Source organism: Scomber japonicus, chromosome 17, assembly GCF_027409825.1.
Source record: "Scomber japonicus isolate fScoJap1 chromosome 17, fScoJap1.pri, whole genome shotgun sequence".
Lineage (NCBI taxonomy): Eukaryota > Metazoa > Chordata > Actinopteri > Scombriformes > Scombridae > Scomber > Scomber japonicus.
In genome coordinates this window covers 11,422,304-11,445,713 of record NC_070594.1, presented here as the reverse complement: position 1 = coordinate 11,445,713, position 23,410 = coordinate 11,422,304, and the positions used below count along the sequence as shown (strand labels likewise).

Genomic DNA, 23,410 nt, shown 5'->3' with positions numbered 1-23,410 from the left:
GCAGCTCATGAAAATTAGTGGGGTCGAGGGGAGTGGAGTCAGGGAATGATGGGGAGGGATCACGATTTATGGATGTGGTATATCGGGTTTAGCATTAGGAGCTAAACAAAACATATGGTATTCATACAGTTTGTAAGGACCGCAGCAGAAAATGCATCTGTCCTGCGAGTTTTGCAACGACAGGCTGCATGGAGCATTACTCATCATTACAATCTCTGCTGGCAGCCTATTTTCATCACATTACAGTGGTATAATGAAGCGTAGCGCGCTAGCGTCCTCAGGTTCTCTGAGTAGTTCACCATTAGCACCAGCCGAGGGCATTCATCCAAGTCGCTTTATTGAACTTTTTTACAGTTAGTTTATCATATAATTAATTCATTACTGCACAACAATGGGTGGAATCTTGATACAGTAGCACTTCAAATTTTCAAATTCATCTAGCTTTGACAGTCGTGTCAGGTTTGATATGACTTGCAGTTACTGAGAAGTAGTGCTCACTGCTGTATATAATAACATATAAAGGTTTGTTTAACACAATTATTCAAACACAAAGAATCACACCTCTAACATATTGCTGCTTTTCTTCTGTTTGTGTCTCTTCCAGGAGCAAGGGAAAGTAGGTGTGACTTTCAACATTGGGACAGTGGACATCAGTGTTAAGGAGATGACCACATCAGTTAACGATGGCAAATACCATTTGGTTCGATTCACCAGGAATGGAGGCAATGCCACCTTGCAGGTGGACAACTGGCCAATCAACGAGCACTTCCCCACAGGTACTGCCATTCTCTATTCTTTGTCTGATGAACTTCTAAAAGAATTAGAGTAAAATTGTAGTTTTAAATCCACTGGACACCACCTATTTGTTTAATCCAAGGGCACCAACAAGAAGACAAATAGAGCTTGTACAGGAAGTCCTGTTCTTTGAGTAAAACATCTCAAACCCTGAGAGCAAACTAAGAGGCATAAAGTCACATTAGCTGTCACATGCTATGCACTTGTGGTGAATCAAGTCCTAAAAATTTCACTCCTTTCAACCCTCACACCTGACTCCACAGGAGAGAAGCACACCGAGCTAGACTCTTTTGTCTTCCAAGAGGTATTAACTGTGCAACATCTGGCAATTTCATTTCAGGGAAGGGATTGAAAGGCTCCAAAAGGTATGTGGTCGGTGGGCTAGCAAGGAGAGTATAGAGGCAGAAACCAAGGGTGGCCTGTTGGCCAGATAAAGCTGCTGCCTTCCTGTATCTCTCATTCTCAGGTCAGTAGAAGCAGCACAGCAGCAGAATACAAATAGGGTCATCAAACGAAGCCCACTCCGTTTGGAGGCTCAGGCACTCCCTTCATTTGGAACAGAGATGTGCCGCTCAGCTAGCTTAGTGAGAGAGTAAAGGAAAGCGTGAGGGAGAGAGAGAGACAGAGACAGAGACAGAGACAGAGAGAGAGAGAGCAAAATCCACTCCAGCCTCTACTTAACAGTCCATTAAATTGAGTTAGCTCTCTTGGTCTTTGATATCTGTGTCTCCATTTCAGCCAGCAGAAACAGATGTAGAATGAATGGACAATGTTGAAGATAAATAGTGTTAAATTAACAGATGTGTAGCTCATGTGAACAGAAATGTATCCAAGAAAAACTGTATGTCTGTGTTCCACGCACCGGAAAAAAAGAAAAACTATGCAAAATTACTGATGCTAACCTGTGGTAAGGAACAAATATATAGGAGTTGATCCCTTTCGCTTCTAAGCCCTATGTCTCAACAGCCCTACAGCATGATTCTAGTCGCATGCACCACCGAGGACAGGGCAGCTTCCTCTCCTGGCGTGACCTGGCACGCTGTTTTGGTTTGGTTCAATGCCAGCGCAGGTGATGCTAATCTTTTCTGTCTCTGGCTTTCTTTTGCCGTTGGCTGTCTTTCGCTTTTCCTTAACCAGATAAAGTTAGATGGGTTTCATAACTGCGTTTCAGCCACACTAATGCTAGAAAATACTGAGAAACTCCATAACATGTGGCACACACATGCACCCAAGTGATGTCTCAGTCACGTACGCGGTCAATATTCATTGAAAGAGAACACCTAATTGGACAAATGTGACTGCATCATTGCACAGAGGTAATTTTGTCAGGCTCCGTCAGATCTCAGGCTTTGTATTATATAATAATTCATTTATGCTCCATCTTAAACGGGCAGTCATTTTAGATAACAATTGAACCCCTACCGCCTTCATAATTATCTCAAAGTGCCTTCTGCATCAGCGTTCAATGGTTGTTTTCTCAACCATCTATCAGTATGTCTGTCAGTATCTATCCAAAGCTAGCGTCCATTCTGAAATTGCTGCTAAACGGTTGTTGGGTTTGCCTCTCAGATTAAGCAATGCACAACACAGAAAACTCTGGCTTTTTAGTCTTGGATTCCTTCCAAGTCATCCCATCGAGGTTTGTTCCTTTTTCTGTCCGTCTGCCATTGTCTTGGAATGAAGTTGAGGTCGGAGGATCAAATGCGTGCTGATTTATTTTTCTCTTCTGCACAGGTAATTTGCAGGACACTCAGTGATAGTAGTTCAATGATGATTGATTTTTTCCCCCCTCCCTTCCTCGTAAAGGCGTTGTCATCTCATGAGTAATTACATGTTAGGGTGCAGACTCATCGACTGCTTTCTCACACTTCTAATGCTTAACTTGAAGGCAGAGGCTGCCACAAGGCTCTCAGGCCGTTCAATAAACAGTTACTGGATCTGGGCATGCCCTCTCTCCCTGCAAGGGAATAAGCGAGGACAAAGGTGTTGTTGGATTGCTTGTCAGTCAAGCTACTTGCAAAATAGCCTGAGGCATCTAAATTGCACATCTCAACAGCAGTGTTTGCAAGAATTGGACCACCTCAACATACAATTGTTTGGATCCCAATCAGGAGAAATATACAAGGATTTCCTTTTCCTGTTGTCTGTCTATAAATAGCTTCGTAAAAAGTTTTTATGTTCTATATAATATCTTGGCTCATTTTTATTATAGCTTTGGCCTTTGTGTCTAACAATCATAGCATTTCACTAAACAAATTCATTTCTGACAGTTGATACTGTGGCAACACCACGCAAAAAACATGAGTAGTCAGATCATGTAGGTTTTAAACAAACCTCCAGGTTAGCTAAACTTATATGGAGGTTAAAACAAAGGTTACACTAACTAAATTATTATCCAAACTATATAATTAATCACATAACTTCAACCTCCTCTACTTATTATAGTTAATGGCACACATTACTGACATCTCAGGTGTCCTCATTTCATCCAAAAGAAATGATTTGGATAATATGGCTGTGTTTGCCTGCTACTTCAATTCAATATTTACTCAAAATATACTGAAAGGACCCACTAAAGAGAAAAATAAAATTATATAGAACAAAAACACATAAAAAGGCAGTTGAAAGGATAACATAACTACGCTGTCATTTAAGAGGTTATCACAGTGCTTTTTGTACATCACAGGTGCTTGGGGCAAATGACACAAATAAGTACTGCAGGTCATGTTGAATGTCACATAGCCACACAGGTCTGAGGTACTAATGGTGCCAGGTGTATGACCATTATGAATACGGAGTAACATTACACTTAGCCACAAAAGGCCCCCATTTTCTCTCAAATCTATTATGTGTGTTGAGTTTGGGCAGGATGGCTCTGAAGTGGGCTTTTAAGCACCATTCAAAAGTCACAATCCAAAAAATTGTATAATGTTGAGTGATATCTAAAAAGATGTGACAGACACCCTTTATCAGAGAGACACTTGTTGCACTCCGAGGCAACTGATTGAAAGAAGCAGTTCAATTTTATCTTTGAGTAATGGAGTCTGTACATTTTCTTATATTGATTTAATCTATAATGTGTGTTGATAGAGAAACAATGAACCTGCTTCCCTGAGCTCATATTTATTCAAGTCATTGTCCTGGTTTCTGTTTTGTAGTCAGAGGGAACAGAGATAGTAAAGCAAATGTTGACACTCGCTGTTTGATATCAGGATTTATGGCAGAAAATGGTTGATAGGGTCTTACTATACTCGTAACATAGTGCCTCATTTGGAGATACTGAAAAAAATTTGAATTTGAATTTGATACGCAATTCAATGAATGATGCCAACAGAAATGCATAAATGATGACCAGTCCTACAAAAATAAGAACAAAGTTGAAATAAAACTAAATTATCCTTTAACTTTCTGTAAATTTTCCATTTTGCCTTTATTGTGGGTGCATAGCACAGAAAGCCAAAACTAATTGGGAGAGAGAAAGGATGACCTTCAGATCCCAGCCCAGGTTAAACCTGATTTGCAGTGCCCTTAGTGAATTCCACAAAACAGGTTTGCAAAATAAAAATGGTGCCGTTTAATGCGGACATTATTGGGGAATAATGCAGAAAAGGACTTCTGTAATCCACAGTCCTATTGTTCCATAAAACAATATACCCACACTGATCCCATACAGCAGCATTTCAATAAGGCTCCTGCAGCTTGCGTGTGCTCAGTTCGCGTGTGGGGGCGTTGCGTTTGTCATGTGTTATGTGTCATGTGTGTCTCTGTGTGTGTCTCTGTGTGTTGAACTGTTTTGTCTCTTCCTTTCTCTAATTATTCTTCCCCTTGAACAGTGCCCTCTCAGATCTCCATTCTTTTTTTGTCCTGACTTTCTTTTTTTTTCAGTGTTTCTCATCCTTTTCCAGTCGGTGTTCATCAGGGCTGTGCATCTTCCCCTACAATCCTGTGTACTTTTGTGACAGCCCACATTACTGCAGGGGCTTGTCTTTTGTTTAGTGAGAGGGTTCCAATTTCCTTATATAACACTCCGAATCCCTGTACTCTTTGATTTTGGATTACATGATCTTTTCGCGTGAGTTTATATCTTTGAATCAAAGAATCACCAGACCGAGCCAGGGCGGATATTGTGCATCACACTTTGTCAGAGCTGGCTGAGCCGAGACTCAGGCGTTGTCTCAAATGAGTGACCATTGGCCTAACTACTCTCCTTGGGCCTCAGGGAGAGCACGTGTGTGCATGCTCCATCACTTGTGGTGTATACAAGAGTCTCGGTCGTGACGAGAATGGCCTTGTGTTCATTTTCAGAACTTGAACACACACAGAATGATATGACTCCCACAACCTGAAACAGGCACGATGAGTAGCAGCAATTCAAAATATCTGCCAATCTTTGTCTTGAAATACAGACAAAACAATTCCTCGGGAGTAAGATAAATCCCCACGCGTCCCCGGGGCCAAACGTGATTAGACCTATCTGAGACACAATCTCTGTCTCTCTCAGAACTCAGACTAAGCTGAGTGTTGAAGTCGCCAGTCTAATTCATCCTTTCAGCACCATAAATTTCAGAGTGACCAGATAAATGATGAATTTACTCCGTGGTTTTGTCTGACGTCTCAGAGAGAATGGAGGGAGAACAGAGGGGAACATAAGCAGGAGAAACAGAAGGGCATGGGTGAATAGAAAAGAAATGCTGTCGCCGAGGGAACACAGATGCATTTAATGGAGTAGATGACAGGAATAAGTTGACAAAGAGCTGACATGTAGACAGATAGATAGGTAGAGAACAAGAGAAATGGAATGGTGAGTGAGTGAAAAGTAGATAAATGATATCAGAATTGTGGCAGTACCTGAAGAGGTCCGATTCAGCCAAGAAGAGCGAGGAGGGCTGATTGTGCTGTGAGAGACAGAGGGGGGGAGAGAATAGCAGGGAGCAGATGAAGGAGCAGATGATAGCTGAAGAGAAAGAGAGGATAGAAAGAAACTTGAGTAGATGAATAGCCAGAGAGACAGACAGGAGAGACAGAGATGAAAGTAAAGTGTAGATTGGAAAGGAGGTGGGTGGTGCAGGATATTCATAACCAGGGGCTGCAACAGCTAGCTCTGGAGTTGAGCTGTGGAATGACGATTTTTGGACAGGGCCACAGTATATCAAATGTGCTCATCATCCACAAATGGAGAGAACGCCAGGAGCCTGTCACGGTAGCCATTTTCACAGTTTTGATGCGCTCTCAGCACTGGCCGTGTGATGGAACCCCAGTGAGATTAGTCTGGCAAGCAAACTGAATAGAACGAGGCGACAAACCAGCAGATGACTGTCGCTGTGCCAGTGTTTGTGTTGACTGAATAGCTGCCACAGAAAGGGAAACATTTAGACATTGTTTTGGCTGGGAGAGAAAAAAATGGCATGTATTAGGGGCTACCAACTGTATATAGACACAAAAACCAGACAAATATTAATACCATTCTATGCAGTTATATTGGCCTTTTGCAGGGGTTAAGTAGGGTTAAGCAGGGTTAAGCAGTTCAGGCACTCAACTCTGCCAGTGCATGCTGCAAAAAGTACAACGTGCATCAGAATATTTTAAGAGATACAATCTTTTTTCAGAACAAACAAGAAATTGTCCAGATAGTGGTATTTGTACACATAGATAGTACACACATTTTCTGAGTGAGCAGAAATATGTGGATGTACTTGCAGTATTTTAAGTGTGATGGCCAGCTCATCTACATTTATAGTATGAATAAACTCCTGGAGCCTTGGAGGTAAGAGGCTGACCATGACCTGCTATGTCTATGGTTCACATCTGGCCAGGTGTCTTTTGTTTCTTCACTATGTCTCTCAATTAAAGGGCATAAAATGATCCTAAGAATGTTACCTACAGAAAAGAGTGTCTTAACATTGGTGACCTCATAATGCACTATTAGGTGTAACTACTCAGTAAAACCAATTAAGTAATCTTTTTTTATAAGTTCATCCTTTCTGGCAGCACTATCAAATTAAACTGCCTTAATTAACTGATAGTTAATTGGACACACTTGAAGTAATCTCATGTAACTTCTGCTCAACAGCAGCAACTCTGGCAATAAGTAACAGTAAGGGGATAGAGTTAAACACAGTGTAACTGTAGCACAAGGAAGAGACAGAAAGACAGTAAATGTGTGTTGTTGTTGTTGTTGTTGTTTTATTTTATTAGTTAATTTGAACTTAATGTTCATTATTCACCAGGGGAAAAAACAAATGAGCCAGACTTATCTTGGGGCTAACTTTAATCTGTTGCCCTTGGTCAGATGTTAAAGCAGCACCCGTAGTATATCTTTAATTAATATATACAACATAAAAATATCCATTAAAAAGTCCAGTACATACCCCCCCAATAAGTAATGCCAATACATGGTAGTTAGCTGCACACACTGATATAGCCACCATTATTTACTGGGCATACCAAATTAAGTAAGGCTATAACAGATAACAAGAAGTAGTGCATTTAATTGCTTATGAATTAAGCATTTCATTTGTAAGTAGAAAGTGTGTTATTCCATATTTTGTAAATTTCATAGTCTCACCCCAACAACCTGTTTCAACAAGAATTTAATTACTTAAAGTGATGATGCAATTTCATAGAGACATCGAGACAACATTTGTGTGATTTTACATGGGTTTGACTAAATTCTTGTTTTGGCAAAATATCAAGAAAAGGGAAATTTGATTGTCTGTATTTAGGATTGAGAAGGCCGTGATAGAAAGCAACAGAAACAAACAAAGTGTATGAAACACATTTTAAAATTTGAATATGAATATAGAGATCTAGGTTGAATAATGTGTCAGGCAGAAATTTTAATGTGGATTTTAGGCGGCACTAAAATGTGCAATCTGCACTGTGACAGTGACAAAACATCAAGTCCATAATGGTGCTAAATTGGACTTTCCTCTTTACAGAATACTGAAAGATTGATGAAAAAATTGGAGAAAATATCTGTCCACTTGGCTTAAAGGCAGAGTAGTTTTATAATAAACAATAGTGCTTTTATTGGCAAGGTCATCCATTTTAGAGTCACCTTTAGAAATTGAATATCAACTTTGAGATTTTTCTCATTAGTTGGACAATTAGCCTGTTGTGTATTCATTACAGGGGGACTGTCACCTCATTAATCACCTAGAACAATGTTAGAGCTATACCTGAGATCATGCCATTAGTAATGCACAGTAAGCTTACACCCCTGTCTCTCCCTTTCAGGCGTATTTTCATTTTGGCTAAATAACAGAATGGGATGGCTTTGAGATATTCAGGAGGAGACATAAACTAGAAAGAAGCTGAAGAAATTGCAGTGACAGTTCTTCGTCAGTGAATTCGCCCCCTCTCTGCACCTTTCCACCTCGTCCTTTAACCTACTCACCCAAACTTGTAACTGTTCTGTCTGCCTCCTGGTTTCACATACGACCATCATGCATCTCTCTGTGGCCCTTGTTCAGAGGAGAGTGTATTTGGCGGCCACCCGAAACCTGCTTGAGATCAAAGGAATGGGGAGGGAGTCCTGCTAGTAGCTGATTAACCTGCTGGCACGCTGCAGACAGAGTCCTTTAGCTCCTTGAGCTCCCTTGCAGCCATATCCGCACTCCTGCCCAGCTGGCTGTAAACTGAACACTTGGCTCCTTTTTCTCTGAATATGAAAAGTAGAAAGGAATGATAGAAAGATCAAGAATTAAGAGAGGAAAAGAAAATTTAAATGCTCTAAAGAGTTATCTAAGTGCTTTTGGAACATACAGTATATGGTTTCTTCTATTTGTGGTGCCTTCCTTCCTTTTGTACAAATTGTAATCACAAGGTGAGAACAGTGTAGCTCCAAATGAGGTGTGCAGTAAGAATCTAAGCCAAAATATCACAACGGACATGAAATACAACTCAAAAGCAATTATGAGTAGCAACACAACGGTCATACCCTCCGTCAGCTGGATCGTCGTAGGTGTGTGTGCCAAAGATCAATCACCTGGAAGAAATCCAGCACCCAAACTTCACCCATTTTCAAAAGGCTTTTTCTCACAATTATACATCTTTGCCCTTTCAGCTTTTCTCTAAACAATTGTGTGCTAGTCCCTGTATTCCAAACACCTTCCACCTGGGTACTGAGTTACATCATGTTGCCATTCATAATTCTATATAGGCTTTACACTCAAAGATTTTGAAGACCTGAGCTGTACATTTCAATTCTCTGTGTTGACAGACTTGCAGTGCCTTTCAGAGGGAATGCCTCTATGATTGTCAGACAAAGTATCGCATCCTGGTACATACATAACAAGAAATCGTATCATGCCTCACAACATACCCTGTTAAAGGCGGGCCTATTATCTTTAATTCCCATATACCTGCAACACATTAGCCTCGGTCTCAGAAGAGGGGAATGTGGAGGCTTTTTTACCCAAAAGGCCGCCTGCCATGTCAGTAATGATCTCATTTGTATGCATTGTCCTTTTCAAATCTGTGTCAATGTGGGACTTCCCTCCCAATAGGTCTGCAGTACTTCAAATTACTACTTCCTCCTTTAATGCCCTCCCCCGCCCCCACACCTCTCCTCGCAAACCTGCTACACAGCTCTTTCCCTCCAAGTGAGCTACTAAACCGAATCATTTCTTGGCCCTTGAAATGTAAAAGCAGGTGGTGTCCAGTGGGAGAATTAGTGCACATAAATTACCTCCAGTTTGCTTCAGAGAAAGGCAGTTAATGCATGGTCTACCTTTTTAACCACTTGATATCTCTCCTTTGGTCTTGATTATGCAATATGATGAATGTATTACAGGACTTGTTATGCAGACTGTGATGTATTTTCTGTGTTTTCCAAACATATACCCTATTCTTACAGGTTATTGATGCAGTTTGTCTTTTCCATGACTGCTATGGATATGTGTTGTGCTTTTTAATTCCATGGATATTTGTTAGATTTTGATGTGGAGTGTGCTATATAAATCTGATTTTAAACAATTAAACTAAAGCTACTTGAAAAACAATCATCATAAAGCTTTTATAAATATCCCTAAACAAAGATAAAACTCATTATAAACCACTGTATAAATGTGTGATGTCTGTTGCTGTTGCCAACTGTTTCAAGCTGTTTGTTAAACTTTCAAACTTTAAAGGCAACAGCGACATTGAGCGCTATCAAATGGCAAATAAGAAAATCCCGTTCAAATATACCCGGCCAGTAGAAGATTGGCTTCAGGAGAAAGGTAAATCTTTATCAAACTTCTATAATGTTTATCTTTTATTTTCTGTTATTTCATCGGCTTGTTCCCTTTCAACCTCTGAGAATGAATAACCATCCCTTAAACCCTTTAAAAAAACAAGTAAAACGAGGCAGGTTTTTTTTGTTCGTTTTTTTATTCTTTCCTTTATTTTTCTTTCATTTTTCTTCAGTTCTCATCCCTGTTTTGTCATCTTCATCTTTTTAAATTTTGTTGAATCATGGTGTCCAGTTAAAGGGACTGGGAAAATAGATTGTATAAACAGTGCCACAATATGATTTTAAGTATCGAGTACTCCTAATCTTTTTTTCACAAAATTGACTAGGAGAAGGCATTATCTATGCCGTAACAGTAGGCCGATTGTTTTGAGAGGAGAATTAGCTCCCTTCACTCAAATCCTCTGCAATGTTTGAGAACAAACTAATCAGTGGGCATATCCCCCTGAAAACTTTCCAAACAGCAGGTGCTTTTCCCTGCTGTAATTTATCTGATTGTAGTTATACACATCACACACGATAAAATCCTTACTTGTTTTATGATGGAGAGCTAATTGGAGCCTTTTTGACAGCAAAGCGTCACATTGAGCCTGCCAAGGTGCACTGTGCCCTGATAGAGCTGTGCTTTTCAATCAGCGTACTGAGATTATCAAGGCAGCACCTCGTTTATGTTTAAAACATTTGTGGGAGTCGAGTAGAAATCTCCCCGTCCTTATTTTTGATGCATAATAAATTTCCTGAACATAATATCATTATAAACAGCATTTAAAGTTTAAAGTCACTGCACATAAACATCTTAACCTGATTATAAAGTCCCTTTAACAATCGCTAAAACACAAACAGGTCTGAAAAATCCCATTACTGCTGCATGCATGACTCCACATGCGCTATTTCATTTTCGCTTCTGTGATATGAACGTCCTGTCCCTGTCATTCCATGCCCAATGTATTATGTATTATAATTGTGCAAATGCCTCAAATATAACAAGCTTGCAGTGTTATGTGTCTGTGAAATATACAAATTAGATTTTCAATTATGATTCCTGTATTGTGAAAGTTTTGTGTATTTTCATTTCATAATTAATGCATGAGCCGTGTGTTTTGACAATGATATGTACGCTTATCCTAATGAAATTCACCATGACATGCAGTGCGTGTGTATTGCTCATACTTTATCATAATATGCCGAAGCTTGTATACATATTTATTAATCACTTTACCGCATGAGTCCACTGTTTTGTCCAGAGAATATTAAGTGTGCCTGTGTAACATGTTCCAGCTTATTTTTCGAGTTTTGTTTTTTTTTTTTTTTTCCCAACACCTGCATGTGTTCACTTCTTTATGATTAGGCTGCTATAGCTGCATACAGTACTGTCTGTTGTTTTCAGCATTAGCAGTCTCTTTCAGGGGTTCTTTGTTTTGTATCAAAGGGAAAAGTCTTCCTACTGTAGATAACAGTGCATACTGTATAGCTGCAGTCATTTCAAATAAGCAGAGAGGTGGGGTTGTTGAGAATGATAAGCTACTGTTTTCATTGTAAAAGCATGTTGCATCAAAAGGTTTAAGTATTGAAACTCCATTCACCTTCTTTTAATCAAGCAGTAATGTGATATCTAAAGTCATATTTAGCTACTGTAGTCTTCCATCACTGCCCATAAGCTGCAGTTAAAGTGTAGTACTTAATAAACGTGGCAAATGTCCCACTTTAGATCTTTTTATGAGCTTTAGCTGTTTGTTACATCAGATTCTTCCATCATAAACACATGCATAAACAATTCCCTCCCTCCTGCACCAGGCCGGCAGCTGACAATCTTCAACACCCAGGCCACTATCTCCATCGGTGGAAACGACCGGAAGCGGCCCTACCAAGGCCAGCTCTCCGGCCTTTATTACAACGGCCTCAAAGTCCTCAACATGGCCGCCGAAGGCCACGCCAACATCAAAGTGAACGGGAGCGTGAGGCTGGTGGGCGATGTGCCAGTCAGCAGAGGCGCTGCACGCACCACCACCTCAGTGCCACCGGAGATGTCCACCACCTTTATCGAGACCACGACCACCCTGTCCACCACGACCACTCGCAAGCAGCGCTCACCACCTACCATTCAGGTAAGGCAGTGGCTGATGGGAGTCAAGGAGAGATAAAGAGGAATGAGTTTGAAGCTGAAGTAAATTTCCAATTCTGTGAAGACCAGTTTGTAGAAATGTGAGTTAACAAGGTATTTTAAAGGAATAGTTTGGGAATGTATTTTGGGAAATGGCGCTTCTTCACTTTCTAGTGTGGAGTGATGTTACCATTCTCATGTTTGTACAGGTAAATATTTAGCTGGCGGCAACAGCTAATTAGCTTAGTTTAGCATATAGACTGGAAACCATGGGAAACAAACAGCTAGTCTGACTCTTGTTTTTTTAATCAATACAAAAAAAACATTTTGCCATTTTACAGTGTGTTATGTGTCTGTATATCGATTGTCCGAGCCTGAGTCTGTGGGCTGAATGTTCTTTTTTGATAATCACACATATGACAAAGTGAATCGTCAGAAAACGTCAGTCTTCCTCCAGTGTTTTATGTTTTTTTGGTGACTTTCCCATAACTGCTTGGGTGGATTGTAGCCAAGCTGCCTTTTTCCTTGCTTGATCAGTCAAGGTCAGGATACTGTATTTCTCATTCTATCAAGAATTGAAGTGCTGCTGTTCATTGAGGTGTGTAAAGGCGGCATTGCCACTGCTCTATTTTTCTACATTTCTATCTTTTTCTCTGTCTCTCTCTCTTCGTCTCTATCTGTCACTCACCTGATCTGGCCTAACAGAGGCCTTTCTCCAATACGTCGCAAGTCCAAGCCAATGAATGTCACCACCGTGCCAAGAAAGTAATCACGCCGAGCAGTCCTTTGACACCCAGAGGACAAATTGAACCATTCGTTGTTCATATTAAAGCAATAACTCTCCCTCAGGGGTGAGACAGGGCTGGGGGAGAGGTTGGCCGGTCGACGACAGACAGGGACAACTGTTATCAGCCTCTTCTGCTCAACAATAGATTGTCTGACGTGCTGTGATGATGGCCCTTCATGTCATTGCTGACACTTGTGTGTCTCTATCACTGCAAGTGTGGGGAGGCCAGAGTCAGAGCTCTCAGAAAGCCTCTAAATACCCTGTGATTTAGACAGAATTGACATAGAGAGACCCGGTGTAAACCCTCCATATGTGGGATATGAACTTCCAGGTCAGAAGCAAAGCAATCTGTATCCATTCTGTCTGTGTGGCATCAGTAATCTGTGATGATGAAGACTGGGCTGAGATGCATTACTCTGCTGTCTCTGGCACCATCAACAAGGTCACATCAGATAAGGCAAAAAAAAGTAGAATCATTGGGAAAATGGCGTTTTGTGTCGTTGGCTATTAATATCAAAGGAAGTCAATAAAGTTCTGTGTGCTATGAAAGAGCTTTTGTAGTGAGCACTCTCCTTTTCAAGGTGAAATGATGAAGCGATACCTCTTATGTCAATAACCTGGATGCGGCTGTTAGCCAGATGATGCACTTTGGTAACTTAACAATGAAAAATGAAGTTTTTTGCCCTCACTGGCTTTTCACTTTACTTTTGTATTCCTTCTGAGGGCACGCCTTGTTCATTCTTCTTCCACAAGCTCCCATGGCTGTGTCAGCTTTGATTCACGCTGCTGTGTCACAGAATTTCATTTGCCAAGGCCTTTAATTTTATAGTTCCCTAGTTGGCTGTCAAATACCGTGGTGTGAGAGGTAAGGAGAGGACCTGTACCAGTTTGGCAGATTTCTCCACCCCTCAGGGTAGTATAGGGGAGTTGAGGGAGTTGAGCTATCATTAGTGATGTACTGCCGTGCTGAAAGAGAGCTATAGGCATCTGACACGGTGCTGGACTTAAGCGTGTGTGCAGTAGTATTAGTGGACTGTGTATGTGTGTGTCTACACGTCGACTAAAGAATGTGGGTTTCGGTGTCTTCTCGCACATTTATTTTTGGTACGTCACACCAACACTAGCTTTTTATTTTTATTTTGGTGAGAAATGGCGAATCCCTCAACATCTCAGGATCAACAGAATGAGAGACAGGGGTGGGAAGTGGAGAGAACCAATCTCACGCTTAATTAATGATAGCTCCACAGGGATGTACCGGAACGACAGACACTTTTCGTTTTTCTTTCCCTCTCTTGCTCTCTGACACTTTGTTTTGTTGCCACTCTGTGGGTCAGGAGGTCTAATGGAAGCTAAGTCAGTCAGTTTATCAAGTTGATGATGTTTTAAATATTCTTTTTAAAAGTAAAAATTAGATTGTCTTTAATCCCTCATTTTCTTAACACTTTTTTTATAACACTGTGTATATCTTGAGCTGTTCTCATTGCAGGAAACAGACCAGATGAATAAATTGTAGACACTGTCTTCTGGTAAAATAAAACTCAACAACTTTTTGGATGCGTGGGAACATAACATATTGGTAAAAATCTGTTAAAATTGTATTAAGTTAAAGTCTTTGATAATTAGTAGTTGTAATTATTAAAAACTACAGCTTTTGAAAAACACAGGTAAGCTAGTTTGATGATTTGGGGAAAGTGGGTGACAATATGGTATTGGGAAGTTTGGAGTACAAAGTAAGACTATTGTAACACAGGAAATGTACACTGTAGGGTTTTATGCAACACAACAATTCCAGTCCAATTAAAGACCAGGTCCAAAATGTTTCCAGCAGTTAAGTCCTGCTTTTTGTTACTACTTCCACAGAAGCTCAACAGGGAAACACAATGGGGGTATTTCAACCTAAAAAGACTGTTAATGTGGCAGATATTCAATTGATATGACTAACTCAGAAGCCTCATATAAGCTTCAGATCAGCTTTTCCGGTTTTTTTTGCACATAATGACTATATTCTATCATCACAAATAATAATTTGTTCATTGTTGACCTGGCAAGACAAGTAAATAAGGTTTAGAGAAGGAATAATGCAATCATCAGTATATATGTATAAACAACAATAATGGAATAAATATTTAGCTGTTATAAACCTGTTTAATTTAAGCTCATACAGTATGGACCCCTGCCTGCTTCTATCAAGGCACTTGTTTGACACTGAATCTGGTTTTTTTTCTGAGCTCTAGTGCTCACAAGTGATTTGTGTTGAAATTGAAATGGCATGACAATTATCACACAACACATAATGAAATATGTACTGGCAGATGAAGCAGGCAAAGGGAACAATTCACTACAATTCTGTCACAGTTTAAGCTGCTGTGATGTATGTCTGTGATCATATCAAACTGTCTCCTAAACCTAGAAGCAACAGTGACACTGACTAAAGAACCTGCAGACATTTTGTTTGATTTTAATTGTCAAGCACATTTAAAATGTTTCCAACTGTCCCAAAGTATTCTGAACGTCAGTGAAGCAAAGTGCACTGTCAATATTTACACTACTTAAAAATTGGGATTCATGGTATATTGTTACAATTTCAAAATACTGTCAAAATAATACCTGAAGTCCCCTTTCTTGTTTGGGATATTGCTAGCAGGTCTAGAGGCCTACCCCTCTAACCACACCTCTGGATACATTTCAGCAGGAGCACTGATGTTGTATTACAGAAGTTCCTTATGGCAAATTCACTCACAGGTACAAGATGATTGCAGTTCATGCTCATGTTTAGTGGCCCTCAGTAAATCCCAATAAACTTAAGCAGGTGTACCTTGTTAGGTGACCACGTAAGCGTTTAGTTTCTTCAGGGCTCTGGTTGAACCAAAGACTGGATTTTATGCTCACTGGTTTGATGTGGATAGTCATTTTGGGAATACTCATTTATGCAAGGCTCTCTATCACGGGAGATCAACGTCTCTCATTCTCAATTAACTTGCGCTGCTGGCCTGAGATGTTTGGGAACAATTAGGAAGGGGGGCTGCAATCTAGAGTACCGTGGGGGGAAACAGCTGAGGGAGAGACACTGAAAGTGATTTGCATGCTTGCCGTGTTAAAGAAATTGCTCGCGTCCATCATCTTCAACTGGCCTGGTGCTCAGGAGACGGGAAAATGAGAGGTAAATTGTTTGTAGTTTAATTGGGCTTTTTTTTTGTGCTGAGAAGCTGGAAATAATGCCACATCAGTGCGCTTTGATGCACATATCCAATGTGCACAATAATGCACAATAATATTACGTCAAAGTTCCTTGACACAGGGTGATTGCTGTATTTTCAGATTATTTTCAAGGTGTTTTGCTAGATAGTAAGCAGTGGGGAGTTTCAGGAAAGTTTAGAGAGACAAAGCTAAATACAGCAAAGGTCACATTGGGACAAGATAAGGTTTTGCACACTAAGCTACCAATATGCCCCCCCCCCCCCCCCCCCACATGTTTTTATTTCCTCACTGTTCTCTTCAACTCGCGTCTTTTACACTGTCTATCTAAAGTACATCAGGGTTGTTGCTTAACACCTGGGGATATATGATAATCACTGATTTATTTTCTCTTCAAGAGGTAGTGAGAAAGGTGCTGTGCAGCATCCTGCTTGTCTCCATGTGGTAGTCTGCCTGATGATGTTTGATGAGTGTGTTCATCTGCTTTTGTGTGTGTGCGCAGAGGTATGTTTACAGTAAATTGATCCTCTTCACTTCCACACCTGCTGCCAGTCGTCTTTTCTTTTCAGTTAGTCTCTGTGATCACCTTCAATCGCAAACCCCTGCCCAGATCTACCGCAAACTGTGTAAAGGTCAAACTAATAGGCAGGTTTTCTTCAGCATGCTTTTTTTCTTAATTCCTTCCCTTCCTTTTTTCTTTTTTTGTCAGTTTCCCTCTTTGTACCCCTCTTTCTGGCTGCTCTGATAGGCACCCCGGCTGTGCGCTCCCAGTGAATTGTGGGAGATGAATGCTGGAGGTCCGCTAGTTGCTCGGTAGGGCCAATTAGGAGACAGCGGACTGATGGGGACCCTGCTGGTGTGTGTGGCTCATTAAAGGGATAGAAACACACACACACACACATGCACACACGCGCCTGCTCACAGTTTGTACAAGGATCTCTTAATCTCTGTCTCGCAAATCTACATAGGCGCACAACCAAATTAAGCTACCGTTCACACACATACACACGCACACACTGAAAAAGCAGTCAGCGCTGTTGCTGCCACATCCTCTCTCATTGTCAGAATATCAGAGGACTTTGAATGTGTGATGCTGACTAGCTCCCCCCTACCATCAACATGACAAACTCATTTCAGCTCTGACATGGATTGTCTGTCTTGTCTGTTGCCGGAGTGTGTATGCAACGTTCGGTTGTGATTCTCTTTATGAATTTTTCATGTCACTTGGTGCGCAAGAGAATATGTACATAGAGCTATTTCTATTAGACTTCTTTGTCTGAATGTGTTTGTAGATGTTTGCAATTTCAAGTCTGTGTGTCATGAGTTTGTTTGTGTGTGTGTGTGTGTGTGTGTGTGTGTGTGTGTGTGTTTGAGTGCGTGCGTGTGTGCGTGTGTTTAGGACAGTTTGTCTCTCAGTGTGTGAGAACCAGCCGCTAGCTCCAGGGGTTTTGAACCACAGGGGTTTTTGTAATGGATGTCCCCCATGCCTCACAACACAGCTTATATAGCTCCTCCGGGAATGCTTGTGTATGTGTAAACCTGCTGTCTTGTCAGCCGCCACTGTCACGGCGGGGCACTCACACACCAAGGGGCAAGCAAACAACACACATCAGTTACACACACACACAGGGCAGTTTGTTTCTGAGCTGACTGGCAGGACATCAGCACATGCGCTAGGTGGTACACAGGCTCCCCTCATGCTGTGTTGCCTCCAGTGATGGCTTACTGGTTATAACATGATACACATGTCCAATAAAAAAAACTGAAACTTCCAACTAAAACAACAAAAGTGGCTCCACCAGCCTAAAGAGACAGATACTGTTGATTAATTCCATTTCCAACTCTGCAAACGAATATAAGCAATTAACTCAAAGATCATTTTAGTCAAGAAAATTTAAATTACTTTTGATTATACAGCATATCTCTTTGAACAATTGCGGATTAAAAAAAAAACACCCTAAATGTTATTCATGGCCTTACATCTCAAATCCAGATTCCTCTTCCTTCGTTTACAGATGTCATCTACCCCCAAGCACATGCCAGTAGACTTACATGGATTATCAAAGTGGAACAGTCAGTATTAAATCCTGTGCCAAGCCATTTTAAAAAGTTGCGAGCTTGCTGTGAGATCCCACACTCTTGGTGGTGTTTAATTAACTTTTTTTCCACCACAACGGATCTGGGAACAAAACTATTATAACAGTTAATCTTCTATTGCCAGCATTTTTTTTTCTTCAGCTCCTAGTAAGTTACTTTAGATCAGACTTAGGAAGTTTTCCTGTTGAAAAATTGCATCTGCTTTTTTGATTCTGCGTCACCCTCTTTCTACACATTATACAGTGAGGAGAATAAGTATTTGATACACTGCCGATTTTGCAGGTTTTCCCACTTACAAAGCATGTAGAGGTCTGTAATTTTTATCATAGGTACACTTCAACTGTGAGAGACGGAATCTAAAACAAAAATCAGAAAATTACATTGTATGATTTTTAAATAATTAATTTGCATTTTATTGATGATTTTTTATTAATGACATAAGTATTTGATCACCAACCAACCAATAAGAATTCCGGCTCTCACAGACCTGGCGCAATTATTAGAAAATGGAAGAAGTTCAAGATGACGGTCAATCTCCCTCGGTCTGGCGCTCCATGCAAGATCTCACCTCATGGGGCATCAATGATTATGGCGAAGGTGAGGGATCAGCCCAAAACTATATGGCAGGACCTGGTCAATGACCTGAAGAGAGCTGGGACCACAGTCTCAAAGAAAACCATTAGTAACACACTACGCCGTCATGGATTAAAATCCTGCAGCGCACGCAAGGTCCCCCTGCTGAAGCCAGTGCATGTCCAGGCCCGTCTGAAGTTTGCCAATGACCATCTGGATGATCCAGAGGTGGAATGGGAGAAGGTCATGTGGTCTGATGAGACAAAAATAGAGCTTTTTGGTCTAAACTCCACTCGCCGTGTTTGGAGGAAGAAGAAGGATGAGTACAGCCTCAAGAACACCGTCCCAACCGTGAAGCATGGAGGTGGAAACATCATGCTCTTCTGCAAAGGGGACAGGACAACTGCACCGTATTGAGGGGAAGATGGATGGGGCCATGTATCGCGAGATCTTGGCCAACAACCTCCTTCCCTCAGTAAGAGCATTGAAGATGGGTCGTGGCTGGGTCTTCCCAACGACCCGAAACACACAGCCAGGGCAACTAAAGAGTGGCTCCGTAAGAAGCATCTCAAGGTCCTGGAGTGGCCTAGCCAGTCTCCAGACCTGAACCCAATAGAAAATCTTTGGAGGGAGCTGAAAGTCTGTATTGCCCAGCGACAGCCCCGAAGCCTGAAGGATCTGGAGAAGATCTGTATGGAGGAGTGGGCCAAAATCCCTGCTGCAGTGTGTGCAAACCTGGTCAAGAACTACAGGAAACGCATGATCTCTGTAATTGCAAACAAAGATTACCACCAAATATTAAGTTCCGTTTTTCTGATGTATCAAATACTTATGTCATGCAATAAAATGCAGACTACATGCTTTGTAAGTGGCAAAATCGGCAGTGTGTCAAATACTTGTTCTCCCCACTGTACTAGTTGTGGGAGGGATATTAGTATTCTCCATGGTCATTCACTGATCATTTTTCTACCCTGGGAGCAGTAGGTCATGACCTGTCTCTTTCAGAGCGGTTCATCTCTTTGTGTACTGAGGTTAGCTGGGATATGTAGCAGTCTTGATAAGGCTGGCTGTCTCCTTTGGTAACCAAGGTCAGGTGGAGATATGCTGTCTGCTTTGTGCAGACAGTCAGACTGGTCTCTTCATAGAATGAATAGCAAGTAACCTGTGTACACACTACGTGACTTAACTTAACATTAGTCAGCGTAGTGTGGTGTTTATAGTTCAATAGCCGATGGAGGCATAGATGTGTGAATGAGGTAGAAAGGGTAAGGATTTGGTGAGGGGTTTAAATACTCAGGCATTGCAATGTCTCACACTGAGTTCCACACTTTGGATTAACCAGCTCTCAACATTTCCTTGACACTAGTTGTTTTTTCTTCTTATTCTAGGTATTTTTGTCCCAGTTTTTTCCTCTCGAAATTAACATTTCAACATTTTGGAAATGATCCTCATTAAGGTTGCATGTCTCAATAAAGTGATAGACAGAGATGTCATGTAATTCACCTAGTTAAGAACTTAGATTACCCTTGTTTCGAAGTATGTATATATATACTAAATGTGTAGAAATTGGAAACAAAAAAATGTTTTGATGAAAATGATTTGAAGCCACCAACATTTGGGCCCATTCTCATAGCACCTCAGAAGCCTTAAATGAGTCCTCATTAAGTTGCTAGTTTCATAAACATTCATAACTCTGAATAAAATGTAGTTGATGCTTTGATGTGATGGTAGCTAGCTTACTAGTGAACATGTAAATAAGACATAAATAGGACATAAGAAATAAGACAGAGTTGTTTTTACAGATTTTATATTAAACACAAAACTGCCTGTGCTAAGCAAGACCAAATATGTCACAGATATCTGTGCATTACATTACACATTCTCCGTTTCATCTTACTCTCTGTAAAACAGCAAGTTTCCCAGAAATGTCTGTGTAGTAATGTACCACCCATGAAGTGAAGCTGTGCGATGATGAATGCTAACTTCAGGTGTGTATGTGAGAGAGAGAAGCTAGAGTTTCAGCAGTATGCACTGAGCTGGTGACTTATTCACAAAAGCAGTAATGAATCTCTGTACACTGCTGTACTGTGAATATATATATATATTGCAGCCAGACTATGATATGCACTTTGAGGGTGTGAATTTATATTTGTATGCAAGAGAGAAAGAAGGAGAGACCACATCAGTGCAAGGATATTCACAGATCTATATATGCATTACTGTATCTGTGCGAGCTGAATGCACCATGTGTCTACTTGAGTCAATAGGATTTAATTAAATATGTATCACACAGACACGGCCTTTGATGTTCCACAGTAATAATGTGTTCTGTTTCATTGCTCAGCCGAGCTGTTAGCAAGGCCCAGTAATGTTTGTCCATAGAGAGTTGGTGCAAACTACAATGAAACCTGTTGCTCTTAATAGCAATGAGTGGGGGATAATTGCAAGAATCTGTGTGTCTGTGTGCGTGCATGGGTAGTCATCCCAACGTGTGTGTGTAAGCATGTGGATGTACTGTGGGAGGGCTCAGATGTACAGTATATTTGAAATAATTTCTCTATTGGTTAGTGATTACGTTTCAACTTTCATCTTCTAAAAAGAGACTAAATCGAATGCTTAATTTGGTTTGTGCTCATTAGGAACTGAACCCAAATGGGACCCCCAGCTAATTTGGGAGACGTAAAGCTGCCAGCATCAGCCATTACATAACGCCTACATTGATTTGGTATTGCAGCCTTGAAGTCATAATAGCCTTTGACTGTGAGAAATACTGTGATATTGAAATGGATTGAAAAGGGAGATCAGAATGTATTCCACAAGGAGAAAGTGCGAGGTCCAAATTCAGCTATTTGTTACAGACTTCACACATTGTAAATAGAAAGCCAATAGACCTCCAAATTGAACATATCGTCTTACTTATGGATTGTATTGTTGCAATTACTGAGGTCAACTCAGGTCTCAAACAGCATCACAAACAGGAGCCTACCTAGACTGAGTAATCAACAGCCAAATGTGAATGATACATAGTTCTAGCAGTTTACCATTAGGCCATTTATAGATGTATTAAGGTGTTGAATTCACTGGTGTTTTAGAGATTTAAAAAAAGCAGAATTTATTGTGTGAGGTCTGGATTAAATAAGACAAACCTAAGAAACTGATTCAAAATTAAATCATTCCATAAATCCAACTCAGAACTAATGTGATCAGATTAATTCAAGCCTTTTTTCTTTTTTACGAGATGAGACCTCAAGAGGACCACAGGCTCAGATCACATCATTTTACAATAAAGACAGAGATGTTAGAAGAGATCTGTGATGTTCAAAGACACACAACAGCAAATATTAAACATACAGCTTGATTTGAAGCATAAAATAATAAAGTGAGAATACTACTGCTGTGAATAAAACTAAAGAAGACTTTTTTTGGCTGAATACAAATTAGCTTAGATAGTTACAACGTTTCTCTTGTGATCAAATCATCCTGGGTTGAACCCAGAGTGAATAATGTCAGCTTGAAAATTAATATTAATGTAGAATGTGTGCCATTGAATAAAAAACTGATGAATAATAATTATGGGCTCTCATATTGAAGTAATGTAGTTCAGGCAAGTAATGGTTTTTAGCCATACAAGGAGTACAAAGAGAACTTTATGAAATATTTCAACAACTATTGAAGGGTTTAATATGAATGAGGTATAGACATTCATGTTCCTCTCAGGATAATAACTTCGATCATCTGACTTTTCATCTAGAACAGTGATTCCCAACCAGGGGGGGTACAACCCCCTCAGGGGGGGCACCAAAGATCCACTGGGGGTTGCAAAGCCCTCTTGATTTTAAGGGGTGTAATAATTTTAATGTGTTAAATATATTGCGAGGATAAGGGTGTGTGTAACATGAACATCCCTCCTGCAGGATGCAGTATACATGGAAGTTAGCTAGCAATGTAAACAAGGAGCTGATGGAGAAACGGGAAACGTCAGGGTGAAGAGACTGCAGGCCTGCCCAGTCCTCCTTGTATGTGTGCAGCACAGCCGAGAGACAAACAGCAGTGGAGGGTTGACACACCAAGTAAACTCGTTTCATTGCTGTAAGAGCAATAAGAGCTTCGTGAGTAAAAAGCCAGGAAGAGTCATTTATTAATTTATCAGTGCAATCCACACAAAATATGGGCAGACTCATAATGATGAAAATAATTGCTGTAAAGAGTGATTTGTGCAACAACAAAATTAATGATAGATCATAATAGGAAACAGAAGAATGAGAATGGCCACTGATCTCAGAGCTGCTGTTGAAACACAAGAACCAATAACTTAGAAAACTGCCACTCCTAAATTATTATTACTATCAACTAAAATGTATTTATAAACTACATTTCAAATGGGATTTAATATAGGCAATATATCCAATATGTGTTTTGATTTCTGCATCCAGTCATTCTGGGATAACATCTGCTGTTGATAGCAAACAAAAACATGCCACATATTTAATGTCTCTAAGCATTTCATTAACATATAAGCTGAGAAAATAATCATGTCAATCATTTTCAGCATCATAGAACACACACGAACACATATGAAATAAAACAGTGAAATAAATATGAAAAGGAAATCACAAAACAGAAATGGTTG

General features: G+C 40.4%; 1 protein-coding gene across 1 annotated transcript in view; it reads left to right on the top strand.

Moving 5' to 3' along the window:
* The window catches only part of LOC128377575 (neurexin-3b), a 216,389-nt gene that overhangs the window by 172,685 nt on the left and 20,294 nt on the right, over positions 1 to 23,410 (top strand). The window contains exons 13-15 of the mRNA XM_053337537.1: positions 605 to 776; positions 11,822 to 12,132; positions 18,952 to 18,954. Of these exons, the coding sequence (XP_053193512.1) occupies positions 605 to 776; positions 11,822 to 12,132; positions 18,952 to 18,954 (486 nt within the window). The remainder of the gene's footprint in view (positions 1 to 604; positions 777 to 11,821; positions 12,133 to 18,951; positions 18,955 to 23,410) is intronic.